Source organism: Scyliorhinus canicula, chromosome 8, assembly GCF_902713615.1.
Source record: "Scyliorhinus canicula chromosome 8, sScyCan1.1, whole genome shotgun sequence".
Classification (NCBI taxonomy): Eukaryota; Metazoa; Chordata; class Chondrichthyes; order Carcharhiniformes; family Scyliorhinidae; genus Scyliorhinus; species Scyliorhinus canicula.
This window is the reverse complement of record NC_052153.1, coordinates 160,163,631-160,178,861: the sequence shown is the minus strand read 5'-3', so window position 1 is coordinate 160,178,861 and position 15,231 is coordinate 160,163,631. Positions and strand designations below refer to the sequence as shown.

General features: G+C 40.9%; 1 protein-coding gene across 1 annotated transcript in view; it reads right to left on the bottom strand.

Moving 5' to 3' along the window:
* jmy (junction mediating and regulatory protein, p53 cofactor) overlaps nt 1–15,231 on the bottom strand; it is a 178,882-nt gene that overhangs the window by 60,367 nt on the left and 103,284 nt on the right. Inside the window, exons 4-6 of the mRNA XM_038805564.1 lie at nt 9,166–9,335; nt 8,352–8,517; nt 3,695–3,882 (exon numbers count right to left, since the gene is read on the bottom strand). Of these exons, the coding sequence (XP_038661492.1) occupies nt 3,695–3,882; nt 8,352–8,517; nt 9,166–9,335 (524 nt within the window). The remainder of the gene's footprint in view (nt 1–3,694; nt 3,883–8,351; nt 8,518–9,165; nt 9,336–15,231) is intronic.

Here is a 15,231-nt window from a genome sequence, read left to right as displayed (position 1 = left end):
CAAAAATTTTGATTTGTATTGGAAGAAGAGGATGCTGTTTCAAAGATGCAGAATTCAAATACTCAACCTGTATCACCTAGAGGGACAAGAACAGCAAGCTCATGGGAACATTACCCTCTAAGTCACAAACCATCCTGACTTGGAAATATATTATTAGCATTCTTTCATCGTTGTTAGGTTAAAAATATGGAGTTTTCCACATAATAGCACTGTGGGAGTTCCTTCACCAAATGGACTTCAGCAGCTTGCCACCAACTTCGCGAGGGCATTTCAGGATGGGCAATAAATGCTGGGTTTGTCAGTGATACCCACATGACATGAATAGATATTATCACCTTTTCCATATCAACCCAGCTCAGATCCATTAGTTCCAGTGACACAATGGACCATATTCTGATAAATTGCCAGAAAGTGCTCCTATTGAAACCAACTCTGAATTAAGTTACAAATTTAGCACCAATTGGTGCCTCAAGACCCAATTTGAGACTGCCTGAGCTCGTTAGGTGTGGGACCCTTAAAACCCGAGAGAGGAGTTTAGCCCATTAGTCTGGGATGGATAGATTTGAACTCAAATCCCATAGATGAAAGCAATGGTTCAAGTCTAAAATTGCCAAGTTCCAGCATGTTTTTTTCATAGAGAACATGTCAATTTTTAGAAAAGCAAAGCCTTCAAGTGCACCAAGATACATTCCAGTGCAAAAGAAAGACTCAAAGAGAAGAATGCACTATCCCTGGCTAACAAAGGATGTTAAAAATAGTATCAAATTGACAGAACATACAATTCTGTAAAGATTAGTGGTTAGTCAAAAGATTATAAAGAATGTTAAAACCAGCAAAGAATTGTAAAAAAATAAGCAGGGAGAAATTAGAGTATGAGTTAAAGCTAGCTAGAAATATAGAATCAGATAGCAAAAGTTTCTACAAGTATTTATAAAGGAAAAGAACAGATAATGGGAAATAATGGAAGCATTAACTAGATCATAAGATCACAAGACCATAAGATACAGGGCAGAATGAGGCGTGTGAGCAGCATGGTAGCATAGTGGTTAGCACAGTTGCTTCAGAGCTCCAGGATCCCAGGTTCGATTCCCGGCTTGGGTCACTGTCTGTGCGGAGTCTGCACGGTCTCAGTGTGTGTGCGTGGGCTTCCTCCGGGTGCCCAGATTTCCTCCCACAGTCCGAAGTTGTGCAGAATAGGTCGATTGGCCATGCTGAATTGCCCTTAGTGTCCAAAAAGGTTAAGGTGGAGTTACAGAGATAGGTTGGAAGTGTGGCCTTAAATGGGGTGCTCTTGCCAAGGGCCGGTACAGACTCGATGGGCTGAATGGCCTCCTTCTGCACTGTAAATTCGGATTCATTCGGCCCATTGAGTCTACTCCGCTATTTGATAATGGTTGATATGTTCCCCATCCCCATTCTCTTTATGTATCAACTTCTTGAGATATTATATCTGTATTCATTGCACAAGACACAAATAACATCCCAGAACACTTGTAAATCAAGAACAGAAAGGGGAGGGTGCAATTTATAATCACCAGTGAAAGGTTGTGAGAATACTATTGGAACTAAAGGCTGACGTAGCCCCAGGACCTGATGGCCTATGTCTGAGAGTCTTAAAAAAAACCACAGAACCATAGAAAACATGGAGCAAAAGAGGCCATTTAGCCCATCATGTCTGCACGGGCCAAAAAAGAGAAAGAAAAAACTAGCCACTCATTTTAATCCCATTTTCCGGGGTCCGTGGCACTTCAGATACAGGTACTCTTTAGCTGAGTTGTGCATTTCAGCCTCAACCACCAAATTAGGTGTCTGCTGAGCTCATAGGTGGCTGTAATTTTTTTTAAAAAAGTCTCTAGATGCTGGTCCCATCAGATCTGAAAATAGTTCATGAGACTCCTCTAGTCAAAAAAAGGAGGGAGTCAGAAAGCAGGAAACTACTTGTATCAGGTCACTTAGAATATCTTTATTCTTATCACAAGCAGTCAACATGGTTTTGTGAAGGGAAAATTGTGTGACTATTTTATTGGAGTTCCTGTAGATCTTGTGTACTTGGATTTCCAAAAGGGATTTGATAAGGTGCCACACCAAAGGTTACTACACAAAGTAAGAGCTCAATGAGGGGATACTTTATCAGCTATATTAGCATGGATAGAAGATTGGTTAGCTAACAGAAAACAGAATACGGTTAAATGAGGTGGCGGCATAGTGGTATTGTCGCTGGATTAGAGATACATAGACCGAGACCAATGCTCCGCGGGACCTGGATTCAAATCCCAGCAAGCAGCTGGTGAAATTTGAATTTATGGGTGGCACGGTAGCACGGTGGTTAGCACGGTTGCTTCACAGCACCAGGGTCCCAGGTTCAATTCCCACTTGAGTCACTGTGCGGAGTCTGCACGTTCTCCGTGTCTGTGTGGGTTTCCTCCGGGTGCTCCGGTTTCCTCCCACAAGTCCGAAAGACGTGCAGTTAGGTGAATTGGATACACTGAATTCTCCCGCTGTGTACCCGAACAGGCGCCGGAATGTGGCAACTAGGGGCTTTTCACAGTAACTTCATTTGCAGTGTTAATGTAAGCCTACTTGTGACAAAGATTATTATTATTATTCTGGATTGGCAAGCTGTAATTATGAAGTGCTACAGGGATCAGTACTAGGGTCTATAACATAATTTATATATCAATGACTTGAACAAAGAGATGGAATGTATGGTTGCTAAATTTGCTGATGACAAAGCTTGGTAGGAGTGAATTGAGAAGAGCTCATAAGGTGTCTCCAGAGGGATATACATAGGTTAAGCGAGTGGGCAAAATTTGGCAGAGTATGATAAGGAAAAATGTTAATTAGTCCAGTTTGGCAATAGAAAAGCAGTATATTATTTAAATGGAGAAAGATTGCAAGACTCAGGTACAGAGGGAGTTTGGTGTCCTGCGCTGAGTTAGATAGATTCTTCATTTGCAAGGGAGTAATGAATTGTCAGGGTAGATGGGGAAAAAAAGGGTTGAACATAGAACATAGAAAAATACAGCACAGAACAGGCCCTTGGGCCCACGATGTTGTGCCGAACCTTTGTCCTAGATTAATCATACATTATCATAGAATTTACAGTGCAGAAGGAGGCCATTCGGCTGCCATAACTAGTTCAGTTCTGATCGTAACCAATTGTGGAGCAGGCTCTAGGGACTGAATGGCTACTACTGCTCCTAATTTGTGTGCTCATAAAGTCAACAGTACCTCACCTGGAAATCTGATAGTTAACCCTTCAATAGCACTAGTGAGGGTCCCGCATTCAACAGAACACATATTCAGCTGGGTATGATGGAGAGGGTGTAAACTGAACCTGCACTGCCCGAAATGGCAGATTGTCTGCCACGTCATTGTTAAAGGTGGTTCAATGTCAAGGTCCACCCACTTGGCATACTTCCGGTATACTCAGGACTCGCTGACACTTGCATCCTTACAGACAAGGCACACTGTTTGGGCTATACTGGAAATGGTCGGATGTGTACGTGCTGTATTTCTGAAGTTTCAAGTACCAGCAGCACTATGGAGTGCAATTTCATGGTTCCAGTATATTTTTTCCTTTTAAAACCATCTTTAATAAATAAAAATACTAAATGAAATCTGGACTGTATTAAAATAATTAAATTCATTTTGCAGTGTAAGAAGTTAATGTTGCTCTAATTGGTACATTTACCTTCTTGTTTCTGAGGTAGGCTTTCTTGGCTGAAATGCGACTACGTCGAGCCTCTAGTTGCCGAACTTTCTGCTGAAGTTTCAGCAGTTCCATTTTCTGTGGAATCATTGACGCTGCCATATCTTCTGTTGCATGCATGGCTTCCATGCTTTCATAAGTGTCATAGTAAACAACTTCTTCTCTTTTTTCTGTCAATGAATGCCAATAGTCAAGTCATTCAAATGGTTTACTCTTTTAACCTGGGATAAGAACATGAACTTTGAAAAGAAATCAATAAGCTACTTTCCTCCTACCTTTTTAAACCAACTTCTCCAAGAAGCTAACCTCAATCCCTCTTTCACTACATACTACCAGTGTATTGCCAACTTCCTTTTACTCTCAAAAGTCCTTAAACAGCTCATCGCCTCCCAAATCAACGTCCAACATTCCTGCAATTCATGTTTGAATCTCCCCAATCAGGTTTTCACCCCTGCCACAATATATCAAGTTCACAAATAATATTGGTACGTGACTTTACCGTAGTGCACCATTCCCTTTCTTGATCTCTTTGCAGCATTTGATATGGTTGACCAATCATCCTCCTTCAATGCTCAGCTGGACTGTATTGATCACATATTAAGTTCACATACAGTACTGGACTGTACTTGTTTAGTTCCATTCTTCCCTATCCAATCGTAGACAGGGCACTCTAGCAATGGATTTTCTTGCTGCCCTACACACCATTACCTCTGGAGAGCACCAAGGATCTATCCTGGTTTAGCACAGGGCTAAAGCAGACCAAGGCAGGCCAGCAGCATGGTTCAATTCCCGTACCAGCCTCCCCGAACAGGCGCCGGAATGTGGCGACTAGGAGCTTTTCACAATAACTTCATTTGAAGCCTACTTGTGACAATAAGTGATTTTCATTTCATTTCACAGATAGGGAGTAAACCCTAATCCTACCTGCCACCCTGGTGAAATGCTATCCAAAGGCATGGTGTCAGTTTCATCAGGCATGCTGATGACACATAGCAGTGTTTTCAAGAATGCTCTCAGTCCCTCCAATGCTGTTGTGTTGCCACATTACTTCTCTGGCATCCATAGAGACATAGGTTTTAGGAGGAGTCCAGTAATGGAGGAGTAGAAATGTAATTGAGATGATCAAAGCTAATATTCACCATATTAAACCAGCTCTTGCTTTCCAAATGCAAAAAGTAATATCTAACATTTGATACAATTCGACGATTATATAGCATTTGCTGAACAATGCTAAGGTAATGCATTTTGGAAGGTCTAATGCAGGCAGGGAATAAACAGTGAATGGTAGAACCCTCAAGAGTATTGATAGTCAGAGAGATCTAGCTGTACAGGTCCACACGTCACTGAAAGGGGCAACACAGGTGGAGAAGGTAGTCAACAAGGCATACGGCATGCTTGCCTTCATTGGCCGGGGCATTGAGTATAAAAATTGGCAACTCATGTTGCAGCTGTATAGAACCTTAGTTAGGCCACACTTGGAGTATAGTGTTCAATTCTGGTCGCCACACTACCAGAAGGATGTGGAGGCTTTAGAAAGGGTGCAGAAGAGATTTACCAGGATGTTGCCTGGTATGGAGGGCATTAGCTATGAGGAGTGGTTGAATAAACTAAGTTTGTTCTCACTGGAACAACGGAGGTTAAGGGGCGACATAATAGAGTAGGTGTCGCTTGATAGCACTGGTGATGACTCTTTTCATTGTTTTACTGATGATGGAGAGTAGACGGATAGGGCAGTAATTGGTTGGGTTGGATTTGTCCTGTTCCTTGTGTACAGGACACACCTGGGAAATTTTCCACATTACCGGGTAGGTGCCAGTGTTGTAGCTGTGCTGGAACAGCTTGGCTAGTTAGAGGTGCGGCAAGTTCTGGAGTACAAGTCTACAGTACAATTGCCAGACAGAATAGTGTCAGGACCCATAGCCTTTGCAGTATACAGTATCTTCAGCATAGGATGGAGGTGTGGGCTTAAGCTGTGGTTAAGTAGGGTGCCCTTTCCAAGGGCCGTGCAGACCCGATGGGCCAAATGGCCTCCTTCTGTACTGTAAATTCTATGATCTACAAGATGCACTGCAGGAACTCGCCATGTTCCTTCGTCAGCACCTTCCAAATACACAACCACTACATTCTAGAAGGACTAGAGCAGCAGATGCCTGGGAACCCCACCACCTGGAGGTTCCCTTCCAACTCACTCACCACCCCGACTAGGAAATATATTGTCGTTCCTTCACTGTCGCTGGGTCAAAACGTTGGAACCCCTTCCTATCAGCACAGTGGGTGTACCTACACCTCAAGGACTGCAGCAGTTCAAGAAGGCAGCTCACCACCACCACCTTCTGAAAGGCAACTAGGCAAAAGCAATAAATGCTGGTCTAGGCATCGATGCCCACATACCCCAACTACCAATTTTTACCCTAACTACCAATTTAAGCTCATCAGTCAGGTTGATAACGTGGCTGATTTACATTTGCTAGAAGCATATATTCATACGGAGGGAACTTGGTGAGTTCAAGGCCCCTAAGGTATAACTGCCAAAGTTGCATTATGAAAAATACTAGTAGGGCTATTCTTCATAAAATTTTAAGTTGGCTTGAAACCAGATTCTCATAGCAAAATTATAAAACCATTTCCTTGAGCACTGCTGAAAAAAGTGACATATTCTATTGAAGCTTTTTGTCTTGGAGTAATCAGGACAATTTGCATACTTACCAATGTAATGGTTAGCAAGTGGACTCTGATTGGTAGAGTGTTGCTATGGAAAATGCACTCGTTGATACCTGTTGCTTATGTTGTTTAGTTGAAACAGGCACAATGTACGTACATGTTCTTTCTGTTTCTAAGAACTATGTATTAATATATGTGGTTTCCAGTACACGCAACTGTGCCACATTACAAACCTGACTGACACTTCGGGCAGCACGATAGCACACGTGGCTAGCACTGTGGCTTCACAGCGCCAGGACCCAGGTTCGATTCCCGCTGTGACACTGTCTCTGCGGAGTCTGCACGTTCTCCTTGTGTCTGCGTTGGTTTCCTCCGGGAGCTCTGGTTTCCTCCCACAGTCCAATGACGTGCAGGTTAGGTGGATTGGCCATGCTAAATTGCCCTTGTCCCAAAAAAAGTGAGGAGAGGTTATTGGGTTACAGGGATAGGATGGAATTGAGGGCTTAAGTGGGTCGGTGCAGACTCGATGGGCCAAATGGCCCCCTTCCGCATTATGTTCTGTGTTCTTAAAACTGGTTGTTAGCGTAATTCTGAGGACACTGAACAATCGTGGATCACATTTTATATATGAAACCATGTTTTGAGTTTTGCAAGCACGGGCTGGTTGGGTATGGTCAGTACTTTGCCTGTTGCAAACAATTAAAGGGGTATGCTGTTTGATATGGTCTGTCAGTTTTTGGGATGTACTGTCTATATACTTAGCATCATACCAACACTTAAATTTATATACCATATCACTCATTTGTGCGATAGGCAGAACGTGCTTTAATGGCAGCATTCTGTTCATGGTGAATACCAGTCATGTTGCTACCGCACAATAACAGCATTAAATAGCTAGCTTCGTCTGTTACTTAAATAGGTAGCCATTCACTGGTTCAGTCCTCAGGAAAATGTCTGCACCAATCAGAGTTAAGCTGCCTGGTTTAAATTTCAAACCAAGCTTAGCAGTTAACTGTCAGTCACCATCTACTGGTGCACTCTCCAGGGTAAAACCTCACCACTTGCCAACCAATCTTTTACAGTTGGTAATCTTGTGGATTGTCCTGATGAGTGCAGGATGGAAAGCTTCAATAAAAAATGTCTCCTTGTTCAGCAACACTCAAGTTCTGTAGTACCAAATGACTATTTGAAAACCATTTCGAGGGCCCTTATTTTTACTCAATTTTCCGATTCACTTTATCTTCTCTTCACGTATAATCTAATTTATAAATAGATCTGTCTTAAAATGACACCTCTGGTATACATAAAATACACAATGCTTGTACAGTTGTGTAATTTATTTTAAAGTATAAAAATATAAATAGAAGATACAAGTGTAATGATTTTCTCAGATTGTTTAGCCTAAGTATATTGACCAACCTCACTATTTAATTGAGATTATTTGTTGTAAGTCATCAATTATACTCACTAATGCAACATTTTACATGTTTCAACCTCATTGTTATATTCACTCCCACAAACACTTGTTGATTTTCAAGGTAGAAAAACGTTGCAATGTCCCTTTGTATCTTCTCATGCATATCTTGCCAAGTCTGGTATTTCTAGCGGATGGGCATTGACAGGCAAGCAGATTTTCTCCCAAGCTTTCGCTAATGCTGGTATTCAGGAGATGGGCAATAAGGCTGTGATATTTAGCTGCCCTTCCTATTTGCTCTCTCCACTAAGCAAAATTATTTTCTCCATAGCAAAGCAAGTTTGGTGAGGAATTTAGTAATGTGGAGCTTAGATAAAACAAATGATGTCCTTACACTTTTCAAAATGTGTGTTCCATCATGCTGACTCAAAGTTAATGTCATTATTGGAAAAAGAAATACCAGCATGAAAAAAACCAAAGGATATACATCAAGATGACTCCCACCCTATTTGAATCACTTTCTGATATTGTACAAAACTAGGATGAAGTAACTTTCCACCAGACCTGCAATGAGTCTCTTAATGCTTTCAAGTTGTGCTGTTAAAAGTAGCTCCTCGCATTTCAGGATCTCAAACTGCACCTCATACAACTGAAGCTGCATGTCATAATAGTCGGCCTCCATCTGGTCCAGCCGTGCTATGGCATCTGTGCCACTCTGAAGGCTCTGCATCTGATTTAAAAGAGAATAAGTGAACAGGTAAGAACAGTAGTTCATTATATGCAAAGCTTCAATGGGGGGGTTGCAAATAATGTTGGTCTATGTTGTGCTCAACCATACTAGCACAACTCAGCAAGTAAACACTGGACTACACTAAATTTTCTGATACACATTTTGGGTATTTAATGGGGCTGTCAGTAGCAAGTTGGGAACCGGGTAAATCGGGGCAGACATCTAGTGTGGAGTACCCGTCGCCTTCCTGGCGCTGTTAAGTTCTCTCAGCAGTGCAGAAGGTGCAGGATGTCTTTTCTGCCCAGAGGGCCTTACGTGGGCAATTAAGATCAGCTCTCTTTTCCCACTGGTATTCTAACAGCAGGAGGGGATCTTCATGAAGAGGTTGCCAGATAAAACCTGATCAGTCATGCTGTGACAACAGCTGCCATCACAGAAACACCATGTCCCCCCTCACTAAGCCTGCCTGACTGGCCCAGGTGACTCAAAACACACTGAGTTAGGTCCCAGGACAGCCTAAATTGGAGGGCAGCCAATTGAAGGGCACTGCCTCGAGATCCCAGGAAAATCCAATTTACCCTCCTCAGATTTTATCCACAATTTTCATTTACTCTTTTGTAGATCAATGTTGCAATGCCACAATCTTACTTCATCTTTAAGTGCCCGTTTTCTCTGCTCCAGGCAGATCTCTTTCGCTCGCATCAGCTGTAGTGTTTCCTTAGCAACTGCGTACCGAAGTTTTTCCATCCTCTCTACTGCCATGGTCCAAGCTGCCTTCCCACATTTCTTCTGGTCGGCACGCATCCGATCATACACAGCTAAAGGAAAATAAATAGAATATTTCAAAATAAGATATAGTGGTAGTTAGATTACCATTACTTGCGCATCTCTGTAGAGTGCTGCCTAAAATAACAGCTCCAAGCTATTTTTGTGTTTGCCAGAATGCTCTTTATGCAACATTAGTTTCTTTGGTGATTCTGGTTTACCTCCTGCAGTCCTTCTAGATTTTGTAAACCTCTCACTGTTACCAACCATGGTTTACAAAGAACAGCTCAAAATTGTCTTAAGACTTTGAACTGTGAAATATTAACCACTTAACCAGTTTTGACAAACTGTTTTATTAAATGCAGATATTCCAATTTTCTACACCTCATTTATTTTCCTTCCAGAAAGGTCACTATCAAATACAAGTACAGCTATATATTGAATCATGGATTTAAAGTAATAAAGAAAATCTCCTCGACCTGCTGGCCACAAGGGCCAGAATGTTAATTTGCTTTCATGCACTTCAATGCTGTAATACTATTTAACAGGTAGAAGAATTTAAGATACACATCAGCTATCATCTAATTGGAACAGGCCTTTGAGGTATGGTGGAGGCCAGTCATGCTGATCTTTGAGGAGCTGTTTGCCGTGGGGGGAGGTGATGGGGAGGGAGGGGATTAAAAAGAAAAAAATTTGATGTTGATGTTATTATTTACATTTGGAATAAAATATATTATCATTTTAATCTAACTAACTGGAAGTACAGGCTCAAGGGGCTTAATGACCAACAGCTTCTCCTATTTTCCGATCATAAATTAGATTAGGATGATATTTTTGATCCATCCAAGCTCATACATCCCAAAAAGGCTTTCTATATTCCTCCATCATGGTGTCCAACCATGATTGCAAACTTTTTTCCTCAACCATCCTCGCTAACTGGCAGTCCATTCTATATGTTGATTGTTCTTCTTATGCAAAAGTACTGTCTGCTTTTACTAGTTTTAAATTACAGTACTTGTCCTACTGACAGTTTACTTTGAAGTTAAATACCTTTCCTACACTGTTAATTTGTATACCTCCATAACTTCACTTCATAGTTGTTTCTTTTAAAGGCTTAAAAGATCAAGTATATCCATTGTTTGCTTCCTCATACCATGATCTTTTGACATGCTTTTCCCGAACTGCCTCTGGGACCTGAATGTCACCTTTGTAACTCGGCAATCAGAACTAATCACAGTACTTATTTAAGATGTGGTCTGAACAGAACAGTTTCTCAAACACAATTGATTTTGCTGAAGCATAGCGTTCTACTTGCTTTGTTGATTGTTGCAATGTAGTGATCATGCTGTTGCATGTTGAATCTATTTTCAACTCCAACCTAAAGTACATTTGTACCAATTAATGACTATCTACACGACTAATTTATTTCTTCCTTGCCTATCTTAAATTTAATCTGCCATTATTATTTTGGCTATTTTGTCACTCCTCTCGATCTGTCCCTTCAGATTCCATTGGTCCTCCAGTTTGAAAATTTGTTTACACTGACTTGCTGAATTCAAATCACAATTAATTAAATGTTTTAAGTATCCCAGTACTAATCTCTGAGCAAATACTGATACTGTTTCTAGTCTGCATGCATCCTTTATGGTTATCACTTTCTGTTTTACTGCTGTCTTAATGCTGAAACACTGAAGGAATTTCTTACTGTTCTGTTGTACCTCTGTAGCTATGCTAGGGGGCCATCTTGTGCTTTGGGTATACATCATCTGGGTACAGGCTGGTCCATCCAGAGATGAGGAACTGCAGAAGTTAAGGTGCACACTGTCTTCCACGTTAGTAAGTGGAAGCTCTTTTGTCTGATATATATTTCACAGTCTTGTGTTGGCACACAGAAGGCTGCGTGTGCAATTCTGTAAATATTAGTGGTAGGCCAGAAGACTGGAAACATTTTGGAAAGAATGACTAAAAAACAATAACGAGGTATAAATTTGAATATGAATGTGAACTAGCAAGAAATATGAATATGAATGTAAACTAGCAAGAAATATAAAAAGACAGTCAGAAAAAGTGCATTAGAAAAATAGTAACTAAAGTAAATCCTGGTTCCTTAGAGGGTGAGATTGGGGAATTAATAATGAGAAACCAGGAAGTGGCAAATGCTTTGAACAGTGTTCCCCATCTGCCTTCATGGTAAAAGACACAAGAGCTACCAAAGAATAGTAGAAAATCAAAGGGAAAAAGGAAAGGAGCAACTTAAAACAATCAATTATTAGAGAAAAAGTACTAGGTGCATTTATGGGACTAAAGGCTTAAAATCATTTGGACCCGATGGCCTGCATTAAGGTCTTGAAATAAGTGGCTGCAGGTGTTAAGATTTCGGCAATTAATTTTTTGAATCTATAACCTATTTGGAATTTATCCGTTAACTACTTTCTAAAAAAACATCAGTTTAAGTTTATGTTAAGACAGTTAACAGTCAAGATAGTTGGGGAACAGGAAAGTAGTTTTTTGTGAAGAAACAAAATTGTTTTAAGGCCTTATGCCTGCACCTAGAGCTGAAGCAGCTGAATGCTGTCCTAATGGCCATAATACAATTATTTTTTCAAAATCACTGAACTTAGATGACAGAGTTTACACAAACCATGCATTGTTTTAATTGATCTATGTTGGAGGGGAAATATCTATTTCTGATATTATGATAGGAAGTGGTCTTAACTGTTGATTTTAATAGTTTTAGTCTGGGGCTTGGGTTAAAATATGTTTACAAGAGAATGGGACTTTCTTTATGGCTTCTCTGTATCTGGGAGGAAATGTGCAAATGTGAAATTGTTTGGGATGGAATATAAACTTCTAGAGTCTGAAGAAGAAAGAGAGTTGTGTCTCAGTTTACAAACCATAAAACAGGGGTTGCAAAGGTAGAGGGACACAAGATGATCTGCAGCCTATTGCCAACAGCAGGGGTGAATTTGGACTATCTCCAAAAAGGAAGTGCTGAATACTGAGAGACTGAGGGATAAGAGCGAAGAAATTGCAATCCTCGTTGGCACATAGATACCATACTTCAAAGACAAAGGAGAAAGGCATTGTCTGTGCTGACAGCACCAAGAGTTCCTGGGATTTTGAGAGGCGAGAGACGTCAATGTTGTCTTCACTGCTTCTTGTTATGTGTATGTAAAATCTTGCTGAATAAATTCTATTTGATTCAGAAATACTAGTTATTCATTCCCTGTAGATCAAAGAAAAGCAGAGGACCCTAGTATTATACATAAAAAATTCAGACTTTAGATTTGTTTTTTTAAATTAGAAGAGTTTTACCCTTAATCTTACACAGGGATAGTGGATGCATTGGCTGTGTTGGGGTTGGTGATTTTGTATTTGCAATGAATCTACAGAACTGCTGGTGACTTAACTAGAATGATAATATATTGATGTACACTTGGTAAAATATCAGAATGCTATACAGACCAAGTTACTGACTTTGAGTCACCTAGACTCTCCTGAAACTACCCTTATGTTACTGTCCTAGTGTATGCCTTGCAACCTACCGCTGATAGCCAGATGTCGCATGACTAATGTATGTCGCCACCTGGCGGTAGGAGGTCACACTGCTGAGTGCATGTAATATTATTCACAGGCTGGAATCTTCCAAAATTCCCTCGGTTCTGGAAAGGTCCCAACAGATTGGAAAGCCTCAAATGTAAACACCAATATTCAAGAAAGGAACAAGACAAAACAGGAAACTATAGGCCAGTTACTCAAACATCTGCCATTGGTAAAATGAATTGTTATAATACATTATTAAGGAGATAGCAGCAGGACATTTAGAAAATCATAATACAATTAAACAAAGGCTTACATTAACACTGCAGTGAAGTTATTGTGAAAATCCCAATGTGCTGCAAAACTCTATAACATATAAATTCGGAACAGGAGAAGGCCACTTGGCCCCTGCTGCCTGCTCCGCCCTTTAATAAGATCATGGTTAATCTGACTGCAACCTCAACTCCACATTCCCACTTACCTCCTATAACCTTTCACCGCCTTGCTCATCTTGAATCTATCTACAGCTGCCTTAAAAATATTCAGAGCCTCTTCTTCAACCGCCTATTGAAGAGCTCCAAAGACACTCAGCCCTCTGAAAGATAAAATTTTCATCCCTTAAATGAACGACTGCATATTTTTAAACAATGACCCCTAGTTCTAGATTTCCCCACAAGAGGAAACATCCTCTTCAGATCCACCTCATCTACCTTAAGATCTTACATGTTTCAACCAAGTTACCTCTTACTCTTCTAAATTCCAGCGAATACAAGCCTTTCCAACCTTGCTTCATTCCAGATATTAATCTAGTACTGCTATTAGTCTGCGGAACTGCTTCCAATGCACTAACATCCTTCCATAAACAAGATGATCAATACTTTACACAGGACTCCAGATTTGGTCTCACCAATGCCCTGTATAACTGAAGCATAACTTCCCTACTTTGTTCTTCAATTCCCCTTGCGATAAACAATAACATTCTATTAGCTTTCCTAATTCTTGCTGTACCTGTATACTAGCATTTTGTGATTCATGCACCAGGGCACACAGATCGCTCTGCATCTCAAAGCTCTACAATCTCTCCCAATTTAGATAACAAGCTTCTTTGTTTATATTTGCTGCCAAAACAGATAATTTCCCATTTGGCAGATCTTTGCCCACTCAATTAGCCCATCTATATCCCACTGTAGCCACTAAGATTCCTTCCTGTTTATTTCCTTTGTTTCCATTTCTTTATGTTATTTTATTATTTTGGTCCATGGACCCATAAGTGGAATGTGCTTATAAGCAGAAAGATTCACGACTGAAGCAGACTGCTTCTCGGGACACTGTGACTCCAGGTTTTGTTTTGGAGAAAAGATGATTCCAATGCACCTTGTGGATCATAGGAACCAGGTTTGGAGGGAGTCGGATATTGATGGGTTGGCCAAGGATGGTGTTCTGCCTGACAGCGGTCAGTGATTGGTTCCTGAATGATGCTGAGATAACTGAGCAAAAGCATTTCTACCTTAGAAGTAAAAGACTTGCTGAAGTAAAAGAACTGCTTTATTATTCTGAAAGCAGTGAGTGCGTGGCACATCCTTTGCTATGAACCTGAAATTATGCTGAGTTTGCATAGAAGGTAGGCAACCTTGACAGAGAAAACCATCTCAAGCTAAGGAAGTAGTATCAAAACTAAAACTGAATTTCAGAAAGCCATTGACTGGAAGTCACCCCAGAGCAAAGATCCATATCCTATTTTTAGTATTTTTCTTTCTCTTTCCACCACCCTTTCCCTTCTGTGTTGTATGTCTTTGTGTGCTTTTCTGTAGAGGGTAGAGGTAGTTAGGAAGGGGGGTAGTTACGAAGGGGGGTTGAGGAAAGAATATTAGTTAGTAGTCAATCACATTTTCTGTCCATTTAATTACAATATTGTACGTAATAAAAGGTTACTTATGTTAAAGTTGCAAACTGATGATTGCAGTTTATTGGGCTCAACCAAAGTGAAATCCTATTTTACCCATGTTTCGACTCCGGGTCAATTGAGGCTGGAATTGACCTTGCACTTGCCCAGGGTGTCGTGGCACCATTGGATGTCCTCTTCACAACTTACTTTCCCACCTGAGCTTCTGGTTGTGGCCATGGAGTGAGTGGTCACATACAGGGTTGTGCCTGCTTAAAGTCACAGAAAAGGGCTCTTTTCACACAGATCCAGGTGGAATTTTGATGAAAAGGCGTAGGTGAATGCTAGAGGAGTAGTTTACCCCTGGAATGGTATGTCTCCTGATCGCCAGACCCGGCAGAAAACAGTGAGAGATTTGAATGGAAAGTTGAAAGAGTCTGGTGCTGCAGCAACAGCCTCTTCCAGCATGCAGGCGGAGGAGGGGCAAGCTGGAAAGCCCCAGATACAGGAACCGATGACTTTTATCA